The sequence below is a fragment of the Coptis chinensis genome, chromosome 2 (genome assembly GCF_015680905.1).
Source record: "Coptis chinensis isolate HL-2020 chromosome 2, ASM1568090v1, whole genome shotgun sequence".
NCBI lineage: Eukaryota > Viridiplantae > Streptophyta > Magnoliopsida > Ranunculales > Ranunculaceae > Coptis > Coptis chinensis.
Window position 1 is genome coordinate 103,816,845 of NC_141457.1, and position 25,673 is coordinate 103,842,517.

Below are 25,673 nucleotides of genomic sequence, written 5' to 3' on the forward strand. Positions count from 1 at the left end.
CTTAAAGAGCATAACCATGGTGCAAACTCAATTTTTGCTACATAAAAACGATAGAACTACTGCAAAAAGATTATTAATACATGAAAGACCTACTTCAAATTAATACCAGATTTTTTGAGGTGTCATTTTATCTTGATATGATTATATGTTGATATCTTATTCTCATCTGCAACAAAAAAATTTTTGGTAAAATCAGCTTAAAATGGTTTCGGCTCTAATCTGAGGCTATTCTACTTTGTTGTGCAAACGCATTTAAACCCAAAGTGATCGTCAAGTTCAACAGCCCAAGCTTGATAAAACCCAAATTGATTAACTGACCGCGCCTTCGAGTTCCCAAGCCTTGGCTGTTCAAAATCTGTTAGGAACCTGGGCCAACTGGCCAAAGTCGGCAAACTATTGGAATTGCAAAACACCGTGACACACTGACACCTTCGTATATTTGTGCCAGACTCCTAGGTTTCAAATTCCAGTTGCTCAGTTTCTAGAGTTACATTTTTGTGGAGCAAAATGCCACTATTGGGTCCTCCAAAAAAGAAAAACAATTTTTTTTAGAAATCAATTACGTATTGAATTTTCAAAACATATTTTTAAATTTGTGGTCTCCATAATTAACTTATTCGAAAATCGAAGACTAGAAGAGCCTCTTGTTAGAGTTGTCTCTTTTTGCTTCTCTATTTTCATCAACTTTAATTTGTGATCGAGTTGTCGCTTTGGGCTGGGCGTGGAGGGTAGCCAGATGGCAGCTGAGGAACAGTTCCCTTATAATACTGCTAGCCTGCTACTCGCGACAGTTATAACAGCCATCATTATAATGTTTGCGCTTGGGCCTCAGAAGGCACCTAATGATGTACACACTACTTGCACTCTCAGACACAAGTTTTTTTTTTTTTTTTTTTTTTTTCGATAATCCAGTCAGTCACAAGGTATCTGTGTTGCATTCGTGATTTTTCATTATGAAAAGTCCCGATAATGAAGTGTGGATCAAGTTGAAACTGCAGAGGATCAAAGGAACATGTAGATTAATTGAAAGGTCCTACAATCCATCAGTCACCTTTGTATTCAGGGCACTCTATATATATATGTTATGTTCGGCTTGGTGTTTTGTGTCACCCGCACCCCACCGTGCTTTCTATATCACCAACATATGAAAATGCCATTTTGTCACGGTAGGGTCTTTGTTTTCATCAAACATTCCAAATCCAAGCATAACTATTAACTACCAACACTACTAATACCATTTTATGAACTGGCCATAGAACCATATGAAAAAAAGAAAAAAAAAATCTAGATAGCATTTTTGATCAATGACTAGGTGACGCGACCACATGAATCAAGTCCAACTTCAAAGGGTCTCATCAATAAATGAAAAGAACACGAAAACACTGAAAGAATAAGACAAAAGAAAAGGGTGGAATTGTAATAAACAAACACTAGTCAAATATTATTCGTTACGGTAAAATCTGGCTGTTTCCATCGGTTGATTAAATTCAATACAAATCTTGTGATTGATAACGAGAACCCCACCACCATATCACACAAGCGTTACCGACACTTGAAATTCACACTCCATATATTTTTTATTATTACAAAATAGACAGGCATTTAAGTGAACACTTGATATGCAAAAGATTTGGATTGGGTAAATAATAATAATAAGACAGACAGATCCAGCAAGTAAGAGAAAGAGTCTCAGTATTTTTAATGCTCTTGTTAATAAGTGGAGATATTTTGATGTGTTTTGATTAATTATTTACTGTTTTGGCTTTGGTAGATGAGATCAGAGGTTGTTATATAGAAGAAGAAGAAAAACACAATTTGAAGAGATGGGTTTTTTTAGTACTGTATTTGGTTTATGTGGATTTGGAATGGGGATCTCAATTGGTCTTGTGATTGGCTATTTTTTCTTTGTATACTTTCAACCCAGTGATGTTAAGGTCAGTTTCTCTCTCTCTCTTTTCAACATAAACATGTTTTGTTGTTTATAACTTTATATTATATGAATGGGATTATGTTTTGGATTTGTTTACAAGTGCTGTTTCACTTTTAGGAGTTGAGAAGGCAGTCTCTAACTGTAAATAACTTGAAGTAAGATGTTAGTGATGTAAATGCACTTCTTTTACATAGTTGGAGATAATACACAGGTATTTCTCAGGGGAAAGGATATACTAACATAAACTTATCTGTACAGTAATTATTGCCGGTCTATATTTGCGTCAAAACTTTCTTCTACGGATACCTCTTGAGGGAAGCATCATCTAGTTATTCATTTTATAAAAGTTATTATAAGTGTGGTTTGTGTCGTAACTATTTTGTTTAAGCTGCATAGTATCAATGACAATGATGGTTGAATTGATCAGGATCCTGCAATTCGTCCACTGGTTGAGCAAGATTCTAAAACTTTGCAGCGGATTCTTCCAGAGATTCCTCTCTGGGTGAAGAATCCAGATTATGATCGTGTATGTCTCTAGTACTTGTTTCTACTTTCTATATTGAAACTTAGATTGATCCCTGATAATTATCTGCATATTGTTTTTTTTTTCATTAAAGGTTGATTGGCTCAACAGATTTATTGAACTCATGTGGCCTTATCTGGACAAGGTGTGTGCTAAAGCTTATATGTCTGAATTATTAATCATGCAAGTGTCTTCTAATACTCTTTTTGATGGGTTAATTGTTGACGTTCGTTGTTTAGGCTATCTGCAAGACTGCAAAGAATATTGCAAAGCCCATTATAGCTGAGCAAATTCCAAAATATAAAATTGATTCAGTGGAGTTTGAAGAACTTACTTTGGGCACCCTGCCTCCAACTTTTCAAGGTTAGTGATGCTACTCTTTAATTGGTAGTTTCTGCTGATAAATCATCTTATTTGTATTGGGTTTACAGTAGGTCATCGTGAATGCTAGTTTGGGCTCTCAAATTAGAGTGTGGGTTGAATTAGGAGTAAATACCATAAGAGCGTGCACTACCTTAAGATATGGGCTTGAGTAGGGTGTTTAGCAAAATTTGTGTAGGTGGTGAGTGGTGACAGGTACATAGGATAGAGCATGTAAAAAATGTGTGTACACATATGATGGTGTCTGACATGGACATTTATTGTAACTCTGGATTGCCACGTTTGCAATACTGCGGGTTGCAATACTGCATTACTGCCTGTCAAATTCAACTGCAAAAAAGTTCTGGACAAACCTGGGGCCTTGGATGCATACTGATAGCTTAAGTTGTTTTAAAGATGACATTTTCTTTTAAATCCCAAACTTCAACTTAAGTTTATTAAGTTTTTTTTTTTATTGTTGTTATTGTCAATGAGACTTGTAAGGGTGTACCACATATTTCTCATTTTATGGACATTCTTGCAACCATACATGTCCTGTTCACTATTATTACTATATTATTTATACAATTTATGTACTGAAGCGAGCCCTTGTGTTTGATTTGTGAGGCATGACATGTGCGCCCAACATTGTAATTTGTTTTCTTAGTTGGAAGAAATGTTTCGACATTTTAACCAAGTTGGCATATATCACCAGCCTGCATTCATGAAAGAAGTCACTTTGTCAACTGTGAGGCACATAATTTTAGAGTAACACTGTTACATAACTCTTGAATTTGATGGCAGTAGATGTATCTAGAGGCCATACTCCTCAGATGTGTTCATTAAAAGTGTCATACTAAACCCCCTGAACATTGTTTTCATCTTCCCGATCTGATTTTCGCAGGAATGAAAGTTTACGTTACAGATGAGAAGGAGCTGATTATGGAACCTTCTATAAAATGGGCAGGAAATCCTAATGTTATTATTGCTGTGAAAGCATTTGGGTTAAAAGCTAGCGTGCAGGTTATTGATTTTCTTGTTTGGATATACTGAAATAAGTCAAAAATTGTTGTCGAAACTAATACTGAAGTTCCCTAAATTGAAAGGTCAAATTAATAGTCATTTGTTTAAAAGGGAAGCGAGTGTTGTGTCTTAATTATGTCATTGCTTTTGTTGGAATTTGTCAGGTGGTGGACTTGCAAGTATTTGCCTCGCCTCGTATCACCCTGAAGCCACTGGTTCCAAGTTTTCCTTGTTTCGCTAAGATTCTTGTCTCCCTCATGGACAAGGTTTGAGATACGGCCTAATACTTTTTTAGTGGATTACTTCCTAGTTGAATACAAGTCTTCCTAGTCTTTGCTGTTGCATGTGTGTGCAATTGTATTTTGTGCTTGGGTGGTTGGTACACACCATGTGATTGTTTATCATGTGGGCTAATTACTCTTGTTTTGCTTGCAGCCTCACGTTGACTTTGGGTTAAAGCTTTTAGGAGCAGATGTTATGTCGATACCTGGTTTGTACAGATTCGTCCAGGTACACTGAACACTGAATGATGATTTTCCACTTTCTTTTAGAAACGGGATGAGATATATATATTATTTGTGTGTGTGTGGGTGGGTGGGTGGGGGATGGGGTATCCATTCGATGTTGGGGATCTCGGAAGATTCTTAAGGATCTTATCATTAAATGTTTAGGGAGTGGTTGAAGTAGTTTGTAACTCTGGCATTCTCTTCTGATGAAAGACAGTAATTGTTAGGACCCTTTTTTTTCCAATTTTATTATCATCTTTTAGTTCTTTAAAATATGGCAAAATGGAGGTTTGAGACCCAGGATCTAATAGTGAAGTGAATAGGAAGGATAACTCAATGTAATTTCTTGCTGTCATTCTATTTCTTTTGTGAACGTGTACCATAAGCTATGGTTTTTGTCAGCTGAAGATCCCCCCCAAAAAAAAAAAAAAAAAAAAAAAAAAAAAAACACTTTTCTGTCTTTAAACATTATTTTATACTTCCGTCCAGATGTATATGGTCATTTCTCCCTAGCGAAATTGGGGAGGTGTCAGTTACTTCTATCACATAGTCTCTATTGTGTATTTGAAGAACTTTATGAACAGTTTGGACTTCTCTCATTACGTCAACTTATGGACACCAATGCAGACTTTTTGGTGAAATTATATCTGTTGCTTTGGCCGCTTAGTAGGTTTTCTGTTATTTTTTTGTTAGAACATATGCACGTCTAATGGTTTATTTAATTTTATACTGCAGGAGTTTATCAAAGATCAAGTCGCAAATATGTACTTGTGGCCCAAAACCCTAGAAGTAGAAATCATGGACCCTGCAAAGTAATATCTGCATTCTTTGTAGATATCTTATTCTGTTCCTTTTTTTTTGTTTGAGTAGTCTTTTGACCAAGTGATCTCTTTTTTATGTTATTATAGAGCACAGAAGAGGCCCGTTGGAATTCTTCATGTTAAGGTTGTGCGAGCCATAAAGCTAAAAAAGAAAGATCTTATGGGGGCATCGGACCCTTATGTAAAGTTAAAGCTTACCGAGGATAAGCTTCCATCTAAGAAGACAACTGTCAAGCATAAAAACCTGAATCCTGAATGGAATGAGGAGTTCAACCTGGTTGTTAAAGACCCGTCATCTCAAGCTCTTGAATTTGTTGTTTACGATTGGGAACAGGTATGTCTCATAAGTGTCAACCTGGAAGTTATATTTTATTATTTATTGGTTTTCTTTAGGCTAAGTATTTCCATGTGCTTAGGTTGGCAAACATGACAAGATGGGTATGAATGTCATTCCTTTGAAAGATCTAACCCCAGATGAGACAAAAGTTCTTACTCATGATCTTTTAAAAAACATGGATCCCAATGACATCCAGAATGAGAAGTCTAGGGGACAGATTGTGTTGGAAGTGACATACAAGCCATTTAAGGAGGAGGACATCCCTAAAGATTTTGAAGATTCAAATGAGGTAGATAAGGCTCCTGAGGGGACACCTTCTGGTGGGGGTCTGCTTGTTGTTATAATTCACGAAGCTGAAGATGTTGAAGGCAAGCACCATACAAATCCATATGTACGGATTCTTTTTAAAGGGGAGGAGAAGAAAACTAAGGTATATTTCTATATTGTGAGCTATCTTTTCTTTTTAAATAAAAAATAAAATTCTATTATGAGATTATCTTCGGTTTTTCATGTGAGCACCGTAGCCATAACAAGGAAGTTCTCTTTTTGGTATTCTGAAGGTCCCTTAATTGCAAAGTTTCCCTGTTATAGTTTCCGTTTCTGGACAAAGTTGTTTGTACTGTAAAACCCCTGTTGAAAGGCCTTGATCAATACCTAACATCCAGGGTATGAAATATTTAGCGATTTGTTTCCACTTTGTACAGCTAAATAAATGTTTTTGTTTAAAATGATTGCCATCTTCAACCATTAATTCTGTCTTTTTGCTAGTTCTGAATGCACGTTCGTTTACCCATATCTTTGTTTTATGAATTTGAGTTACTGATACTTTTGTAACAGTATAATCTGCTAAAGAAACTTCTTCAGCCAGAGATGAATGTCTGTTCTAAAAGATTTTGTCTTCCATTTGTGCAGCACATAAAGAAAAATAGAGATCCAAGATGGGAGGAGGAGTTCACCTTTATGCTAGAGGAACCACCTGTAAATGAAAGGATGCATCTAGAGGTCATCAGTGCTTCATCAAGAATGGGCATACTACATCCTAAGGTATACATTACTTATCACAGTGGCTGTTCTCTCTTATGAAATACGGGATGTGGAATGAATTTTCACATTTTGCTTGCTAGTTTAGATCCTGTATTTTCTTTCTTGGCTGGTAAAGCATCTTTGTGTCAACTTGAATACAGTTTGTGGAAAATCTGATTTTAAGAGGCTGGTGTGGGGATGCAAATTGCTAGGCTTTAATATGTACCCCTGAATTTGTACTGTTCATGGGATCATGCTCACAGTCTCACACCTCATTGGAATAAGGCTTACTCCTTAGTATGCTGGTTTGTTTGTCACATAGCTACTTTGACATTATTTCCTTGAGATATCTTGAGGTTGTCCACAGCTTGAGCCTATTGTTGAGTCTAGATTGTGGCCGACTCATGTGGGTGTTCCAAAAAAGAATATATTGTTTCTCTATTTTAAATTTTCCTTGTTAATCACCTCCTTTAATGAGATTCATTTCAAATCAATATGATTTTATTTAAAAGAGAGGTACTTCAGAATGAGAGACTTGCAGCAATAGATCAAAACTGATGTTTAATCCAACTAACAATAAGGTCCACTAATCTAGTACTTGAGCTTTGTAGTACGACCCTACAAGTTGAGACGTCATATTTAAAGCTGTTTATGGTTTGTATAATAGTTTAGTAAGAAATCTATGGTTATGAATCTTATCATTGCTCGGTAACATTTTTTATGGTTTGTTGTCGTTTTGTGGTTAATAGTAATTAACTATATTCTGTTCTTGTTCAGGAAACTCTGGGTTATGTTGATATCAATCTGTCAGATGTTGTTAGCAACAAAAGGATCAATGAGAAGTACCATCTGATTGATTCCAAGAATGGAAGAATTCAAATTGAGTTGCAGTGGAGAACAGGGGCATAAGAGCAAAAAGAGATTTGTGGTCTTGGTACAGAGCCGTACATGACAATTTTTTGTTTTTGTTCATTTTTTCCTCCTCTTCTTAGAGAATATAAAATTGGTTGTTGTGCATGGTAACGCTGATAATGTTTTTACAAGAATCTATCCTATTGTATATGAGATTCTACCTCGTGTCCATGCAGTTTTACTTGATTTGGTCGCCCAGCGTTGATGGGAGTCAAGTCTGGGAGTCAAGTCTTCAGTGACTTTCGACGACAGGAAACACTAATCAACTTAGGCGCATGCCTTTGCCTCCGAAACCAAACCAAGTTATTGGTTCTGGATCCTGACTTGTACGGTCCAAATCCTAACGTTCGTGTATATGCAGTCTGTACGGAGAGACCTTATTGAAAAATTTACTGAAATTAGGAAGCTGCAAAATGTAACTGAATTTGCATCCTGTTTTGGCAAGAATTTTGGTGGTGGAAGCACCAGTAGTCCTTCGCTTGTCTAATATTCCACTGGGAAAACTCAGCTATGTTGGAAAACACGCACACCTGAATTGTCTCATAGGAGAGACAGATCCCTGCATTGAATCAGGATACAAGAAGTGGAATTTGTATCTTGACGATCAGGAATCATATTCTATGAGCCATGAATCGGGGTTGTTTTTATATGTATGGCACTATGGTGTCCTCAATTAAAAATGTAAAACCAAAATAATGTGTCCTCTGATATTTCAACTTTGAAATTCTTGCTGCTGAAAAACAACGTTCCATGCCCAGCCAAATAAAAGTCCTCTGACATCTGGGAATCTGGGATTGTAAACGCCAGTACCTCCAAAAAAAACAATCAGTCAATCAGTGAAGAAAAACAGTCGGGCCTCGCGTGAAAGCCCGTATAGGCCCAATCTTCAATGTTATTTTTCTGCAAAGGAAAACCAGTTTTTAAGAATTAGGGCGTTAACGATTATCTATTGGAGTGAAAATTATCATTCCATACGAGTATCAACATTTTGTTCGAGGAATTAAATTATCTACGTTTGGTCACAGGATTGTCGAATTAAGTGACAATTGACATGGAGCACAATATTGATATAGATGATGACTTGGCTAATCAGCTCTCCTTTCCCTCAAGCACAACACAGAAGGTGGGTTCTTTTCTCACTGTGTAAAATCATATCTTTTCATTGTATGTGTTTTAACTATTTTGTCCAGGTTCTATCGAGAATTGCCCAAATCAAACTTGTAAGTGGCCATCCGGAGGTTTATGAACCCTGTGATGATTCTTTTGCACTAGTTGATGCACTCCTAGCTGATAGAATAAACTTGTTGGAGCATCGACCAACGGTGTGTATGGAAGTGGGCTGTGGCAGCGGTTATGTAATTACATCACTAGCCATTATGCTCGGGCAGGAGGGTGACGGGCATCACTATTTTGCTACTGATATAAATCCACATGCTGTAAGAGTTACACATGAAACGTTGAAGGCTCATGGGGTCCATGCAGAGGTGATTTGTGATAATGTTGCATCAGGACTGGAGAGGCGATTAGAGGGGATGGTTGATGTGATGGTTGTAAACCCTCCTTACGTACCAACACCAGAAGATGAAGTGGGTATTCATGGGATTGCTGCTGCTTGGGCAGGAGGGGAGAATGGGCGTACTGTTATTGATAAGATCTTACCCATTGCTGACAAGCTCTTGTCAGAGAGGGGCTGGTTGTATATGGTGACACTAACTGCCAACAATCCTTTCCAGATATGTGGCATTATGAGAGACAAGGGATATGCGTCTCGGATTGTTGTTCAGAGATCTACAGAGGAAGAGAGCCTCCATGTTATCAAGTTCTGGCGGGATGCTGTTGTTCAAGGGGAAGGAAAGGAGCCTACGTCGACAAATAAAGCACCTTCTGCATCAGTCATGAATTCCCTACTTTCCCAACTTCCCTGGTTGCCTTTCTGGAATAGTGGCAGCTGAAAGCACAAGAATGGAACCATTCTTTTTTTCTTCTAATGTTTAGATTTATGGATGAACAACTTTATGTATGTTAGCAATTGTTTGTTCTCACCCATCATTTATGCTGGTCAGAAATAGTACTCTAGAGTTTAGGATATAGCTATTCCTCCTTTAACAGAGAGTGTACTTTGGAGTTTGGACCTCTTGAACGAGTTTATACAACTTTGCCATATCACTTAGCGATTCATGATTTCATTATTTCATTTGCTATTGGGATGCTAATGTGATTCTGCTATATATTTCACTTGCTATGATTGGCCTACCAGTTTACCTCATTTGGGGTGTAATATATTTTAATAGGAATAATTATATCATGATTAAGAAAAGGGGAGTGGGATCATATCTCAGCTTTGTGGAATATGTTGCTTTATGGCATGATCAGAATGAGTTCTTGTTTGTCTTTCTGAAAGTTTTTTATTCGATGTTCTGTTCACTCAATTTGTTTATGCATATTTTCATTTTCAATATGCCTACAACTATAAGAAAATTGTTTGTTTTTCAACTATGTTCTTTTGATTAAAGAATCGAAGTAAGATATGAGTTTCCGTATGTATGCAATTTACTTGTCTCTGAATCTTCTTGTGTACATTGTCAAAACATATGTTGTTGAAATTATCGTGTAAATTATCTTGGAAGTCCCAACTGAGAGGGATGCGCTCTGGCATCTTCTACAATCTGTTAGCTTCCTGAAACTAGATTCTTTTTTCTCTGTATTTCTTGTGATTATTTCAAGGGACCAATTGACCACATTCATTGTTAATAGCTTACCATAAAGAGAGAGTGTGTGTGTGTGTTTGTCCCCAGTTAATCTTGAAGAATGAAGAAGGGAGAGGTTAAATTGAAGAGGAGAATCTTGAGGAACGTGTGGGCTTTCAGAGTTATGATAAATTCTTAAATAGGCAATATTCTGAGGTAAACAAGCAAGGGTTCATCACAGTTTCTTCCAGGTACGTACTGACTGCCTTTACACTATATTCCATCAATATTTAGCTACAATGACAATTTCACTTATTTAAATCAGTCAGCGTCTACTCTGAGCGTATAACATAATCAAATTGATTGAGACTGGAAAACACAAATAAATGGAAAATATATATGCTAGACTTTTCGCTGGTTGTTTGTTGATTTATTCCTAAAGTAGGCTGTGAAGAGGGTTATAATTTTGAGAAATATAAACTAAATGAAGTTGTCCAAGCCTAATATGCTTTGATTTCTGAAAGTTTCCATGTTTCCAAATGTTCATTATTTGCCTAGCCCCTTGGATTTGCTATTTTGAGTCATTTGGAGTTATTCAGCCTGAGAATGTTCGAGCATCCTTGAGGAACCTTAAAATTATAGAGGTCTCGTTTGCACTTCTGTTCATATCATATGACATCAATTGGTCTAGACCATAGAAATCAACAAAGTCGAGTTGCACATAGAAACACTACAAGTGTTGTGCACTTCTACTGCACACCACTCTGTGACCTTTGTTAGGCCTAGTCATCTTCTTGCATACAAAGTCATTTGTGTCATTGTGCGGCCTCGGTGAGTCTTTTTCTTATTTTATTACTATAATGAAATTTTGCCCTAATTTTAATTTTTGATAATTTTTGTTAAGTTGAGAGATGGAGTGAAAAAGGACTTGTGAATTGTGATCCTTTTTTTTTTTCCGATAATTACTTTTTGAACTCACTGTTTTGTTTTCTTTTTGGGTAACCTGTCTATTTTTGCGGATTTGGACTCATTCTGCGGATTTGGGCCTTATTGCTCCGAGTGTGTAGGATAATGGGCTGGGCCTGCGTCGGACTCAAGCAAAGGTATAGGTTAGTATTTGTTCTGCTAATTTCGATATCTGGCCAATTTGTAGGATTTTTTTTTTTTTTTTTTTTGCAGATTTCTAAATTAGGGTTTTCTATGTTGGATTAAATGTACATGTTGGAATCTCAGTGTGATGATTTGTTTCTTCTGGAAGAACACTCAAGCGTCTTGGTGCATTGCCGTATTCTTTTGTAAGTCTTTTTATATTATGTTAATAACATTGCATGTCTTTGTAGGTTGTGTTCCTTTGTGTAGATTATGCTCAGTTTCATGTATGAAATTTCACTTAAACTTAGGTCTCATGTTCATTTTATTATTATTTTCAATAAATATTATTGTGTTTCCAGTTGCATTTTATTATTTTTTTTTTCTATAAGGTTTTTTTTTTTTTTTTTTTTTCATCATTAAATAATGTATGCAAACTTTCCTGTTCTTCTCCTTTTTCTTATTTTATTTACTTTTTTATTTTTATTTTTTTTTAGCTTGTTTTATGCACATCATACATAGATGGATGAAGCCAGAAGGATCATATACAACTGTTTTCCCCAGGAGATCATATGACTTCTTTGCTGATTGTGCATGTTCAAAAACTTTTATAGTTATTTCATTGAACATGTTAGTTGTTGTTTTCTTTGCGCGTTTTCTCATGCAGACTATACTTTGAGTTTGAAGCTTATTATGATGGTGCTGCTTAAGGGATCATCTCAATTCTCCTCAGGTTGTGCTTGAGATCCCATCTGACATCTCTTGAATTGTGCTTGGTGGTATGTTCCTAAAGAACAAAAAATGTCTTCTCTATATTTTGCATTGAATTTTTTAATTTGTGTTTTATTCCCCCTTTTCTGTTATCAAATTTTGTTTACTTTATTAACTCATTTTTACAAAATTTCTATATATATATATTTTTCTTTTGAGCATGTGTCATGGACATTGCACATAGATAAATGAAGCCATTCTTTTGAGTCGGGTCGGGGGTCATATACAACTGTGCTACCTAGGGAATTGTCTCACGTCTTTGTCGGTTTTGCTTGATTTCTTGTTCAAAAAATAAGTCTTGTGTCTCAATGGACATCAGACTTGGATGAATCTAACCTTTACTTTTGAGTCTGGCTTCATTTACAAATGTGCTACATGGGGGATCATCTCTCATCTTTGTCAATTGTGCACAAAGGCATGTAAAAAAAATAGTTTGTCTTTATTTTTAAAACTGAAAATGTGAGCTTTAATCTTGTTTTCATAGTTTGTTATTGCTAGTGTGTTTTCATGCGCTGGATACATTGATGCTGTAGCTCATCTCTGTACATTGTGCTTGATCGCGTGTTTCAAATTCTTTTTGTTCTTATATGTTTTTATTGTAACTTTATGTTGCACTACTCATTTCATTCTTCTACTTTTTCCATGCACAATATGCAATTATGCAAGAAGTCAAAACTATTCTTTTGAGTGTGTGGATCTGCTATTGGTGTGCTGCTTAAAGGATTATCTCACATCACACTAGCTTGTGAATTGTTATTGAGGTCTGACATCTCTGTATATATGGTATATTGGTATGTTCCAAAAAAAAAAAATTGGTATATTAGTTTGACTTTGATTTCTGTTCATACTTTATTTTTTTGATATGTAAAATCTAGTTTTTTTTTTAGCTTATACGATTTTTTTTATTAGATCATTTATGTTTTCTTTTTTATATGTTTGTTTTATTTTGTTCAAGTATGTTGCACATCTCATACATAGGTGAATGATGGGGTCTGTATAAAACTGTGCTACTGGAGGGGATCATCTCACATCATTGCCGTCTGTGCATGATTACACTTTTAAAAACAAGTTTTCAATATAATTAACACGTTCATTTTTTCCCGAGTGTTTTCATTCACATTTTTCCATTTTCTCTTTGTTGATGATGAAGCTTCTTATCATAAGGTAGTCTCAGGTATCATCTCACTCACATCTCACATCTTTGAACTTTGTGTTTGTTAACGTGTTTTATTTATGATTTATATGACTTGTAACATACTAAGACGCCGATAAATTATAATTGTGCATGCGGTGATCTTGTATCTTTGTGTTCGATGATGTAATAGTTGGTCCAAACAGTATGTTCTCTCTGTTTTTAACAATTTTATTTTTTATTTTCTATTCTTTTTATAAATTATTATAAAAGCGTATATACATATTTGGTTGTTTGTTTTGTGTTTTAACTTGCACATCATGCATATATGATAATATAGTGCCCGATGGACCATCTTGGAATGTGCTTAAGTTTTGTCCAAGCTTCATGTGGAGGTCAAAGAAACTTTCTTTTAGTCAACTTTTCCTGGGATTCACGATTTCCTTATTTCATGTGTTTTAGGAACACTAATGTGGTGGTGGTTGATTTGAATTCTGCTATATGTTTGCTTGTGGTAAATCATGCTTTTTTCAAGTTGCTACGATTGGTCTACCAGTCTACCACGTTTGGGGTGTAATCTATTTTAATAGGACCCAATTTATATTTATTGATTAGAAGAATATATATATAGAGAGAGAGAGGGGGGGAGAGGGCATCTCTCATCTTCGTAGATTATGATTCTTTATGGCATGTTCAGACATCCGAATTTCTTGTTGAATTTATTTATGCATGTTTTCATGTTCAATATGCCTACTATACAACCAGCAGAAAATTGTTTTTTTTTTCAATTATGTTCTTTTGATTATATAATCGAAGCAGCATAAGAGATTCCGTATGCACTTCATTTACATACCTCTGAATCTTCTTTTAACGATTACATATTTCAGAAGAAAAAGAGAGGATATCTTGCTACTTCAAGTGCATCTCTCAATTCTACTTTTTTCACCTTATTTCATCATTCACATTAATTTTTTTTAATAGTAGGAAGCTTGTTATGCTCTCCTTTTGGTTTATTTCTTGAAATGTTTATATTGTGCTTCACAACTGGAGACAGGGAAAGGCAGAGATTGAGAAGCTTGGCCAAACTGTTTGGGAATATGATGACATTGAAATCTTGCATAATCTCAATGTCAGGGGATACATAGTTATCATCTTTCTTTGCTCTTATATTTTTGGTTATTGTAGGATGAGAGATAATTCCTAATCAGCGAACAGGGAACTGGCTCGCGCGATGCCCACCTGCGAATCGAGTCACTCTTGTAGTCGTAGCAATAAAAGGAGAGATGCTAATAATAATGAGATATAAGGTGTGTTGAAGATATAAGGTGTTTGCCTGTAAGCAGGTTTAACTTTGTTTTATTTTTTTGTCTTTTCTTTGGATATCTCCTTTCTGATTGCTCACTTGTTCTTCCATTAGGTGGAAATTGTGTTTTTTAAGCTTCTCCTTGTATCTGTGTGCTTGTGTTATTTCTGTTTGTGCTGATTTAGGTGCTGCTATAGATATTGGGGTGTTTACATCGAATGGGGTCGTCGTGGTGTGTCAGTCAAGTCCTGCTCTTACTGATTCATATGCAAAATGTGGTGGTATGGCTTTAGCTAAAAACTTGTTTGATGAAATGGGAGAAAGAGCTACTTTTTGTTGCACATCGTGATCTGTACTTGCATGGGGATCAAAAGAAAGCGCTTAAGCTATCCAAGGGAATGTCAAAGCTGGTTTTAAGCCTTATTGATGTCACTTTTAATTCAGGCTTTACTGCTTGTTGCTATTCCAGTAGCGTTACTGGAATGGTATTCCACCAAAAATGTGAATATTATGAATGGATGGTGAACTTTCTTAGCTGAGCTGGGTCATTTGAAGAGGCGAAAGGTATGGAAAGAACACCAAATTAATGTAGCACTTCTGAACAAGCAACAGCTTGGAGAGAAATTCTAACTTCTTTTACTGTGATCACCAGGTTGGCCAATGCTGGTTGCACGTTATATATGCTTAAAGTGGCCCGGGCAGTTGACAGTAATGAAAGGAATGAATAGTCGTAAATAGTGAAGATAGAGTTGATGCATTCTTTGTCTTTTTTCTTTTTTGGGTAAAGATGCATTCTCAGTCTTATATGTCGTATTGGATTGTTTAATACTTTAATTACCTAATCATGAATGTTTTCAATCTTGAGTGCGTAGTTTATGCCCAAGATGATGCCAGTCATTACATGGAATCAAGGTGGAAGAATATCAAAATTTACAAGAAATGAATATTATTGAAATTAAAATACAGATGTATAGTTATTGAACTTGATTATATTGTTTTGGTAACTTTCGAAAATCTGGTGAGTGGTATCTAATTATTATTTTGGCTGGAGGAGTGGAACCTCACTATATGGTTGACATTGCATTACGGTATGGGAATAATTAATTATTCTGTGATTCAAAAAAATGGTACGGTCAAATATTCACAATATAGTAATTATGCAGTGTTTAATTAATATGTTTTACACGTTTGGTTGTAAAAATTCGAAAGTTAAAAATTTGTGATATTATGTTAGTAAATATTAATAATAGTTGTCACTATCTACAACATAACAAATATATCCAAACAATTTAAATACGAAAATATTGAAACCAATTGAATGGTCCACATATAACATGTTTATTTATTTGTTCTTTGATTGAAATTATATTTCAAATTTCAAAATACACACACCATGAAATGACAATTTAAATATTGTCCAAAAAGTATAAAAACAAAGTTTTTAGATTAATTTATTACTAAAAATATAAAAGTGAGGGATTTAAAGTATAAGTGAGGACATAAAAATAACAAAAGTACAACCGAATTTTCATTCATTTTTTTTACAACCAACGAATTTTTTAGCCAAATTTTTCAAAATTCGTCAAGGTAAAAAATTGCAAATTATTCTGAATCTTTCAAACATTTAGAAGTATTAAACGTATAACCCTTTAAATATTTGATTCACAAATAATTCAATTGCTAAGGTTTCTCACATAGTAAAATCAACTCAAGTAGACCTTCTCGTTTTAGATGCAAAGGAGCCCAGGTAGCATCATAGTTAGTAAATTCGTGGATGGCAAAAATTCGGTACGGAAATTATTCGTCAAAAATCCAAAATTTGGATTCTATTTAGTTTAAAAATTCGGCCCAAAAAAACGAAAAAAATGTCAAACATATAATTCGTGTTTTATACGGGTATAATACGAAAAAAAAAAAACGGTCATATTTTGTTGCATTATAAGTTTAGAAAGTAATATTTTGCCCAAATTATAGTGTGTTTTTTTCATTTAAAAAGTACGGACCTTATTATTCGGCAATTATAAGCCTGATCATAGAATTCGAGTATTAATTCTTAGGTTTGAAACATTCGCCTTATTATTTGTATTATATAGAAAAACGTGTATAAAACGGAGTATTACTATGTTGACACTACTCCTTTCTTCAACTACTTCCCATCTTGTTATATAGCAGTCAACAGATAAACGACAAATTGACTTTCCTAAGTTAATTTTGCATAAGCAGGAACTAGAGCCAGATTACAAGTTTGCTAAACGCACAACTTCACAACCCTTGTTTCCTCTTTGAAAAGCCTTGACAATAGGAAAAGCACTTGTAATATCTTAGTCCCTTGTAGATGTTAATCCTACATTACAGTTTAATCTTGTTTATTTGTTCGTTTGAGACTCCGAGAGTAGATAGATTTGATAATAAAAATAAGAATAAAATAGATATGATAGTTGAGAATGAACAATATCAAATTCATATTGGATTGAAATATATGAAGGATATTGAATTTGATATATTTGAATCGACCGATATCTATGCCCCGAAGTTTCGATATTGACCGATATATCAGACATCTAAGTTTTTATGAGATCCCGGAATTGATGCTATTTTTTATTTAGAAGAAGAAAAATGAATTAAGGTACCGTTTGGATGGTAGACCAAAAATCATCAACTGGAAATTAGGATTTATTAGTTAAGGTAATCTACTTTTTCCCATTCGCTAATTTATTAGTTATATATTTTTTAAGGTATTTGAAGCTTGTTCTAAGCACTGAAATATGGTGACAAATCGACCCCGTCGCTCAAATCGTGTTAGCCACCAACAACAAGATATCCAGGATCAGCCTAGAGCAAAGTGGACATTGTACCTTACAAAGATACTTGCAGATTTGATGGTTGAGCAAGTCCATCAAGGGAATAGGCAAAACAACTCTTTCGCCAAGAAAGCATGGCAGGATATGTGTGATGAATTCCAAATGAAAACTGGCCTGAATTGGGATAAGGAACAGTTAAAAAACAGGTTCAGTATCATGCGAAGGCAGTACACTACTGTGAAGTCACTCCTTGAAAGAAATGATTTCAGTTGGGACGAGTCCCTGCGCACGGTAAAGGCCAAAAGTGAACAAGTATGGGATGAATACATTAAGGTACCTTTCTCACATATCTCTAGCCTCTAATACAAATTTCATATTTTAATTCTGTCTCTCATTTTTAAAAGGCACATCCAGATGCTGAGGCAATTAGAACCAATGGATGTCCGTATTACAAACAATTATGCGTCATATTCGGCAATGAGATTTTTTATCAAGAGGGTTTGTTTTTTGAAGCTCCAAATATTGATTTCGGAACACCCTCACTGTTTGTTAAAGATGAGTTAGAGGATGAAAACATACCAAACGAACGTACTAAGTGTCAATCAGTAACACCACCTACTTCGGGTCCTCGGAAGAGGAACACCACAGGAATAGAAGATATCATGGCCAGAGCTATATCAGACATTGCAGCTGCTTCTAAGTTGAGGATATCTGCAGTAGCGCATAGTGTGGAAAGATTTTCTATAGCTAATTGTGTTGAAGCATTGGATGAGATTCAAGGTGTTGATGATCGCATCTATTATGCCGCTCTAGATCTGTTTGACAAACCTAATGCTAGAGAAACATTCATGTCTCTAAAAGCTGAGAAACGATTCGTGTGGTTGAAAAGGAAATGTAATGCTCCATCGAGGTCCATTGCTTGAAGATCCAGTGGACTTCAGTTTGTGTTTATATTGCACAGTTCTATGGTTTCTGGGGATGCTTTGTCTAGTGAGTTCTGTTATATCCTTCTGTTTTTTTTTTAGAACGCTTGTTTAGTTAGTCAGATTCTTAAAGGAATGTACATCCATTCAGATCCTAACTATCTATTGTGTCTTCATAACCAGGTCGTAGTGAGATAGAGGGGGATCCCCGTGTAGCCTCTAAGCGTGTGGTATACGATTTGTCTGAAGTAATTAACCATGCTAAGAGGCTTGGTCTAATAATGTGTAACTCATCACTGTGTTTCTTAATATCCTTTTTCCTACTCTGGTATACCCACCTGTCTGACGACAAGCGGGGAGGAAACTAGCCAGTCACTGCCTTCATCCCGGTTTGGTGCATGGGAAGCTCGGCCTAGTGACTGACTACTCCTAACATCAAATGGAGCAGTTATGGCCCGAAAAAAGAAAGTGTTAGTTTCCCGGTTTCCTTTGATAAAATAACCTAGGTTCTTCCCTCACGGTTGAATTGCCTCAGTCCATCCGATGTGTGCTAGCAGAGCGGAAGCCTTGCTGGGAACACAATGATCTTTCCTTGTGCCTATTTTGCATTCTCTCTTTAGGCGTTCGGTCCCCTTAGTCGCAAGGGTACCTCACTGTAGAAGCAACACACACAGATTATCCCTCTCATTTTAAGAATAGATTTTGACTAAAAGAGAAATGGCCATAGAAAGGGTATCTTGAGCTGCTGCTACTCTAAGAAATCACTCTTAAGAGCATTCCCAATGCAAGCAACAACTTGTAATCTCCACGTAGAACTATTATCTTCTTAGTGAAAAGCTACTAGGAGTTGTCCAGTGCAAATGTAATTTAAAAATTCGAACAGAATGTTTTATTCCGTCTGAATGTAAAAAATGAAAAAATATCGAAAAAAAACAAGTGGGATGGAATGAAACATCCTATCCGAAGGGGGAAAAAAAACAAAAAAAATCGAAAAATATTACGAGACGAAATGAAAACATCCCATCTAAGAAAAAAAAAAAAACACGCGAGATGGAATAAAAAGTTCTGTCCGAAGATCACAAATCGGCAACTACCTCAGTAACAAGTGCTATTCTCATTGTAACTTAGTGAAAAACTATCTTCATTGTCACCTTTGCATTGGGCCATTATTTTTGGCTCATAAGAGTGACAAGTTGCTATTTCCCTTAAAGTTGTTTGCATTGGGAATGCTCTTAAGAATATAAATACCATGCTTCCACTCCCTTACCAAAGATTGGCTTAGAAACTACTAGGGGTTGTCCAATGCAAATATGATTTTAAAATTTGGACGGAATATTTTATTCCATTTGAATGTAAAAAAAAAAGGACGGAATGAAATATCTTGTCTGGAAAAAAAAAAAAAATAAAAAATAAATATAAATATAAATAAAATAAAATCGAAAAATGTCACGAGACAGATTGAAAATATTCTGTTTGAAAAAAAATCGAAAAAACACGACGAGACGGAATAAAAGATTCCGTCCGAAATATTGTGTCATTGTTTTTGGCTCATAAGAGTGACAAGTTGCTATTTACAAAGCTACTTGCATTAGGAATGCTCTTAGGAATAGAAATACCATCCTTCCACTCCCTTACCAAAGATTGGCTTAGAAGTCGATTTCCCTAGGGCTACTAGTTGCTAGTCATGTTCCTATTTTGAGGGCTGGGCGAAGAGTCTATCCGAAAGCTGACATTAAACTCAGATTGTCAATTGGCATTTGCTTAACATTTGGATATTGACTTCTTATAGTTTTCTTGAGAGGATATTGACTCATCTCAGTGGTTCCGTTGCATGCAAATGCAGCTGTGGGATCGTTGGAGAAAAGAGAAGAAATGCACAGGCTGCAGATTTAAGAATAGCAAAAAAAATTCTTATACTGACGTACGAAATTTGTTAAAATCTCACGCACGATAATTATTGCAAGGTCTAGTTCATAGCCTATAATCTTGACCTAAGAGTATCAATAAACCTCAAAAAAACATAATTAAATAAATAAATAAACACGGTGAACTCTCTGGCTGAAAAAGGAACATAGATGATATATATAAAGAACTTTAGCTGAATAAAGAAGACAAAACAAAGATCATCCAAGGCATTTCTATCACACAAAGTTACTCATAAACTAAAAACAATAGAAACCTTTATATATCCTACACATCAGCACCACTACTTCTAAATGCTCAAACTTGATACAGTCCTCCCCATCAACTTCAGGTTAAAGCAGAAAACAAGCTAAAATGATAAGTTATTCATCCTCCCGGCTTCCTGCAGAAGGGTGCATCTCGATCAAATCCATGGTTGCAAAGGATTTGCAGTATTTCACCACCTACATTATTGACCTTAAAAGAGTTAAACCCCTAATGTATCAGACTGAGATGGACATCTTTACACAATTTCCCATATACTTGGATGGCAATTATAAGGGTATCACAGCTCCTCTCTTATGGTAGAAGCCTCTTCAGGTCATGGCACTGATCTGTGTCCTTGGTCTGGTTACACACAGACTCATATACACGCATACAAACACTAGAGAAACCAGTCAAAGCCTGGAACAGATTGGGAGACCCCATTTGCAGGTTGTTTAATGTCATAGCCCTTGTCACACATATCAGCTTCTCGTGCTTGGTCTTCTCCTCCTCTGCCTTCGCTCTCAAAATGTCAACTTTTGCCTGTTTCTCTGCAACCGGATTGCGGTTCCTCCTGGACCCATAACTTTCAGCCAGTACATAAGGTCCATATTTACATTCCAAAGATCGTAGCTCAACCACTTTCTTTTCTAGCTCCTTAAATGTTGCCTCTGATTTCTTCTTCTGCTTATGCTCATCCGCTTGTTGAACTACAATGGCATGGATTACGGTTAAAAAGCTCTTGATCCCCTCGGAGGCCACCTTGTCTGGAATCCTATCCAGTGCTTGCTGCCACTCTTCGCAGAGCGAGTAGATTGCAGAATTCTGTCTGGTTTTTGTGAGCTGCTCATTGTTAAATTGGAATAGACTGAGGCGTAGCCACCCAGTTAGAGAGTGCATGTAATCTCTTTGGGCCTTGACAAGGTCGCAGAATGCAAGGTGCCACTGTTGCACCTCAAGCTCGAGCTGAAGAGTTGACTGCCGGTGGATCTCGGAGGTGGGTTCAGTTGATGGGATGGTATTGAGAAATTTGAGCTGATCAACTATATGGGTTTGGACCTGGTGGCACTCATACACGCTTCTCCACATGCTCCTTAACCTGCAAAGGAGGGAGCATATATATAGTGATGATTGAAATTTAATAATATCAGTCACTTAAAGAAAAGAAAATTTGCAGCAGTCACTGATCTGCAACAATTGAGGAACAGAACTCTATGACTAAAATGCAAGACTAGGAGATATTACCAGCAACCCATTGCAATTTTAAATTTCAAAATCACAAGAGCAAACTGATGTGGTGTACATGCAGAGGATGTGATGCATTATAAGGATCAGATACATCTTCTTAAGCTAATTTTGACCCAAAAATACTGTAATCATCAATCTTTACACATAAATTTCCTTCTTAGGGCATCTCCAAACCGTATAGAGTGGAAATTTTACACCCCAAATGTCAAAAAACTCTTTCCAATTGGGGTGTTATACCGTAGGTAATTGAGTATTAGTTGATAGAGGGTGGAGAATTCCCCCTCTCGATCAGCTAATAAAAAGCCCGAGCGACACTCGAACAGACGTCTGAGTAAAAAAACATTCGGACGTCACTTAGAGTGTCGTCCCTATCTATTTCTAAAGTCACAATTTGAAAATTTTAAACTCGGACTACACTTGAAGTGACGTCCCACTTTAATTTAAAGAGGTACGTCACTTGAAGTGTCATCCGAGTTTAAAATTGAACTTTTTTACACTTCTCCATTGGGAACAATAAAGAGTGGATATTTATGGACTCTACAATAATTTACAATTGGAGTTGTAAAATCCTAATGGCACCTAGGTGGCGCCTATGTGGAGGTGTAATTTTACACACCCCCCCCCCCATTGGAGATGCCCTTAGATATTCAAACCTGCATAGGCAGAGTTAACAAGTGGAAGCGAAGGACTCCAAGACGGACAATCAACTCAGGAAATAAATTATTGGCTATTATCACCCTTCAATAGTGAGTCAAGTGTACGCTTTAAGTTGTATATATAGGCATATAGCCTTGGCTAAACCAACTCACTTATGCATCTTCCTTGTTCTTAGCATAGGATATGTCTGAACTAAGAAAATGGTCGTACTCCCCATTTTCTATCAACTAAATGTCCAAGTACAGTATATTCAACTAAAATTCTGCTCAAAACCTAGGAACGAGCTTAATAGAGCAATCCAACAGGTTTTAACACATCCCGGTTTCTGTCCGAACGTCCATGTTTAACATGAAACCAACCAGAGAACAAGAATTCATACCTTTTACCACTCATAGTAACAAATAACAATCAACATGGTTTCGCACTAACACATGAGTAAGAAGCTAGATATCATACATATCAGATTTCAACTACCTTCAACTGCATGCAAAAACCTAGCAAGTTTCGAGATTTAGCATCACCCCTTCTTTGGGTAGAAAATCAACAATTTCCTGCTTTACGCCACCAGCCTAATTGAGGTGAATTCCTAGTGAAAATTGTTAGGAGCTACCACAAAATATAGAGGTGATGCAAGTGTGCAGCACAAAGAGGTATAGTAATTGACTAATTGGGGTCTGGACTGAGGACATGAAAAGGAACACAATAACCAGTCAAATAGTCAATGAAAGTTCAATTTTGAGCTGGAATACATTTTGACCTAAAATACACATTCAACATTAATTGGCTGGTGTATCAGACATTCTATCCTTGTCATGTGGCTTTGTTTTTGAATTTAAAGTTTTATAAGTTTTAAAGACAAACAACTAAAAGTCAGCGTCATTCACACCCAAAAAGTTGGGGAAATAAAAGGTGAGAACAAGAAAACAAAACAAAGGGAGGAAATCAACATAAAATTGACTAACCCTCTGACTAGTTCAAGGAGTTGTGGATAGAGCTCTATTTCCCTCACTCTTATAATTTCAGTTGACGTGGTTTCTATTGCTTGTGTAGCCACAGTCATCATTGACTCTAACTTCTCAAGTTCTTTTTTGGTCTTCTCAGTCTTGATATAGTCAGCCCCCTTCAACTCCTGCTTCCTTAGTTGCGTCACTCTCTTCTCATGCTCCAATTTGATACTCTCAGCATTCTACAACACAGAACACCAATGGAAAAATCGTAAATAAGTAGTATGTTGCTTCATTCTATCCTGATTGAGAACTTTAATGCAAACATATATTTTCTCTTAATTAACATCAGATAAAAGAAATTTATGTCTATTACAAAGATGAACTGCGAAAACACAAATACCTTGACCTCCTCAAATAGTTTCTTTTCCCAAGCATAGAGTCTCTCTACAGTAGAACAATGACTAGAAGTAGCAACACCACCACTAACCACATCACTCAAACCCGTCTCCTCACACAACCTCCCAAAGCCACCCGAGCTTGTTTTCGAATTCGAACGCCATGTCCATGGCAATGGACTCAAGTTCTTACCACTATTATATATCTTACCTAAAAACATCACAAAACTCCCATTGAATTAAACAACATACAAACAGAATGCTACAATGCACTGAATTCATTGGTACAAAATTAAACACCAGACAGCAAAAAACCACAGAAATCCAATTACCTGTTGATCTTTGCTGACAAACTCTAGAACTTGAAGCTTCTAAGAGTAATGAAACATGGCCACCAGTGTCAGCAGCCCTAAGAAAATACTCATCAACTTCCGTAATAATCTCAACAAGATCCTTAGTATTTCTAGATACCACCATAGCAAGTTCACTTGTAGTGTCCTTGGAACATCCAGTAACAACAGAAGGCGGGGCAGCGACACTCGCAGCAATAGTAGTTGTGACGGGTTCCGAAGTGATTGTGGTGGATTCCCATTCTTCTTCAGTAACAGACCTAGAAGAGGCAGGAGCAAATGGGTCCCAAAAATCCCAACTTGAAGGGGGTGGTGGGGGTGGTGGGGGAAGAGTAGAAGAAGTTATAGTACTCGAGTTATCAGTGCTTGTACTCAAAGGTGGTGGTGGAGGTGGTGGAAGTGGAGGTGTTGGTGGAGGAAGAGGAGGAAGGTGGTGGTGGATGCTGATGCTGATGCTGATGCTGTTGAAGGTGATGGCGGTGATGAAGACTAGTTTCTGCGCTGGCAAATTGAAGCAAAGCAGAACCAGTACTTCTCAGAGACCTTAAATACAAAGTATGTGCTGCTGAGAAAGCATGCCTTGCTTTTACAAACTGTTTCATATACCTTCTTCTAGCCTTGCAACGTGTGACCATTTCTTCCTTCTCTACTCTTGAATAACAACAGCCCATCTTCTTATTCTACTTCTCACTTCCTTCTTTATTTGTCCAGAAAACAAAAAAAAACTTATCCTTTTATTCAAATTTCATGTTTCCTCTCTAAATAAAGGCAGCTCTTGGGTATGAATCTTTTCAACTTAGTTTGCTAAAAAAAAAATTCCATTTCCCCTTTCTTTGCCTCCAAAACCTCATAGGGTATATCTCTATCTTCTTATTACTTTGCTAGTAAAAGTTGCTTCTTTGCATCTACTAAACTCTAGCTTTACTTGAAGATTTGAGTGACTTGATTCTCCTTTAGATTTGAGTATCTCTAAGATCTCTTTTGAATCTCTTTCTTTCTATATCTTGAAAATTCTTCTCTTTTTAAACTACAAATACTGCCCAAACCTCAACTCTTCTTCTTCTTCTTCTTCCAAAACTAAACTTCCCTGTTTGTTTTTTTATTTCTACACACCTCTCTCTGAAAATGTAGTAAGATCTTATCAATGGAGGGAAGAGATTATCAAGAAAAAAAGCAGGTGTGCAGAATAACACTACTGCTTTTAGATATGAGTAATCAGACATAGGCATTGTTGGGCAGAGTGCATGGCATTGTTTATCTCTTTTACTGACCATAATACCCTTACCTCCTCAACTTATTTACTTAATAATGCATTGAATGATTTGGAATCTTTGTCTTAAATTTGTTCCGTAAATAGTGAATTACATTTCAACGTTTCAAAAGTTCAAAGTTTTAAACCTTAAACTCTACTCTTTTTGGATCCTGTACTTGGGGAGTGAAGTAGTTAAGTGACTATATTTCTCAGTTGCTTGACACGTTCCAACTATAATATTAGATCAGATGTGACCATTGATCGCTATAATTTGTTGACCAAAAAGAATTATATTAACTACTTACATTCTCCCATTGGTTAGTGCTTCTTAGTTGGCTGTCAGTTTTGTACTTGGTCCTGTGCTACATGCCTACATGATATATATACAGTAACTTTGGAAGGAGCTAAGAATCTACTTGATTACCAGGATGAGAAATGTACAGTTGCCCACGTTTGAGGCAATTTGTTGTCAATCTCTTTGTCGTGGTGCACTAGTGCTCACCGAGAACCAAAGTTG

At 36.2% G+C, this 25,673-nt stretch overlaps 4 protein-coding genes across 9 annotated transcripts; 3 read left to right on the plus strand and 1 right to left on the minus strand.

Annotated features, from left to right (window-relative positions):
• Positions 1-1,265: 1,265 nt before the first annotated feature.
• Positions 1,266-8,176, plus strand: LOC147519934 (synaptotagmin-2-like). 4 transcript variants are annotated; one of them, XM_086591448.1, is made up of 14 exons: positions 1,403-1,674; positions 1,772-1,934; positions 2,358-2,456; positions 2,548-2,598; positions 2,693-2,816; positions 3,718-3,836; positions 4,001-4,102; positions 4,272-4,346; positions 5,078-5,154; positions 5,251-5,497; positions 5,580-5,930; positions 6,413-6,544; positions 7,301-7,457; positions 7,612-8,176. In XM_086591448.1, exons 2-13 carry the CDS (start codon positions 1,824-1,826, stop codon positions 7,430-7,432), a joined length of 1,620 nt encoding a protein of 539 aa, XP_086447574.1. In that variant the 5' UTR covers positions 1,403-1,674; positions 1,772-1,823; the 3' UTR covers positions 7,433-7,457; positions 7,612-8,176. The 4 variants fall into 4 exon arrangements, with proteins under 4 accessions (XP_086447575.1, XP_086447574.1, XP_086447573.1 ...); XM_086591450.1 differs by having other exon boundaries at positions 1,453-1,674; positions 2,189-2,456; XM_086591449.1 differs by lacking the exon at positions 7,612-8,176 and having other exon boundaries at positions 1,266-1,674; positions 2,189-2,456; positions 7,301-7,604.
• On the plus strand, positions 7,317-9,611 carry LOC147519935 (uncharacterized). Of its 2 annotated transcripts, XM_086591452.1 has the most exons (3): positions 7,317-7,457; positions 8,461-8,558; positions 8,626-9,611. In XM_086591452.1, the coding sequence occupies exons 2-3, from the start codon at positions 8,487-8,489 to the stop codon at positions 9,385-9,387; spliced, it is 834 nt and encodes a 277-aa protein (XP_086447578.1). In that variant the 5' UTR covers positions 7,317-7,457; positions 8,461-8,486; the 3' UTR covers positions 9,388-9,611. The 2 variants fall into 2 exon arrangements, with proteins under 2 accessions (XP_086447578.1, XP_086447577.1); XM_086591451.1 differs by having other exon boundaries at positions 8,461-9,611.
• Positions 9,612-17,002: 7,391 nt separating this feature from the next.
• LOC147519936 (L10-interacting MYB domain-containing protein-like) lies at positions 17,003-18,450 on the plus strand. 2 transcript variants are annotated; one of them, XR_015212382.1, is made up of 3 exons: positions 17,003-17,551; positions 17,623-18,208; positions 18,325-18,450. XR_015212382.1 is itself a non-coding variant. In XM_086591453.1 (2 exons), exons 1-2 carry the CDS (start codon positions 17,183-17,185, stop codon positions 18,139-18,141), a joined length of 888 nt encoding a protein of 295 aa, XP_086447579.1. In that variant the 5' UTR covers positions 17,003-17,182; the 3' UTR covers positions 18,142-18,299. The 2 variants fall into 2 exon arrangements, 1 of the variants encoding a protein (XP_086447579.1); XM_086591453.1 differs by lacking the exon at positions 18,325-18,450 and having other exon boundaries at positions 17,623-18,299.
• Positions 18,451-20,196: 1,746 nt separating this feature from the next.
• LOC147519937 (pyridoxal-phosphate-dependent serine hydroxymethyltransferase, putative (DUF632)) lies at positions 20,197-25,094 on the minus strand. The gene is made up of 4 exons (XM_086591454.1): positions 23,887-25,094; positions 23,560-23,765; positions 23,175-23,398; positions 20,197-21,406 (listed from the first exon to the last, which is right to left on the minus strand). The coding sequence occupies exons 1-4, from the start codon at positions 24,029-24,031 to the stop codon at positions 20,623-20,625; spliced, it is 1,359 nt and encodes a 452-aa protein (XP_086447580.1). The 5' UTR covers positions 24,032-25,094; the 3' UTR covers positions 20,197-20,622.
• Between the last annotated feature and the right edge of the window lie 579 nt (positions 25,095-25,673).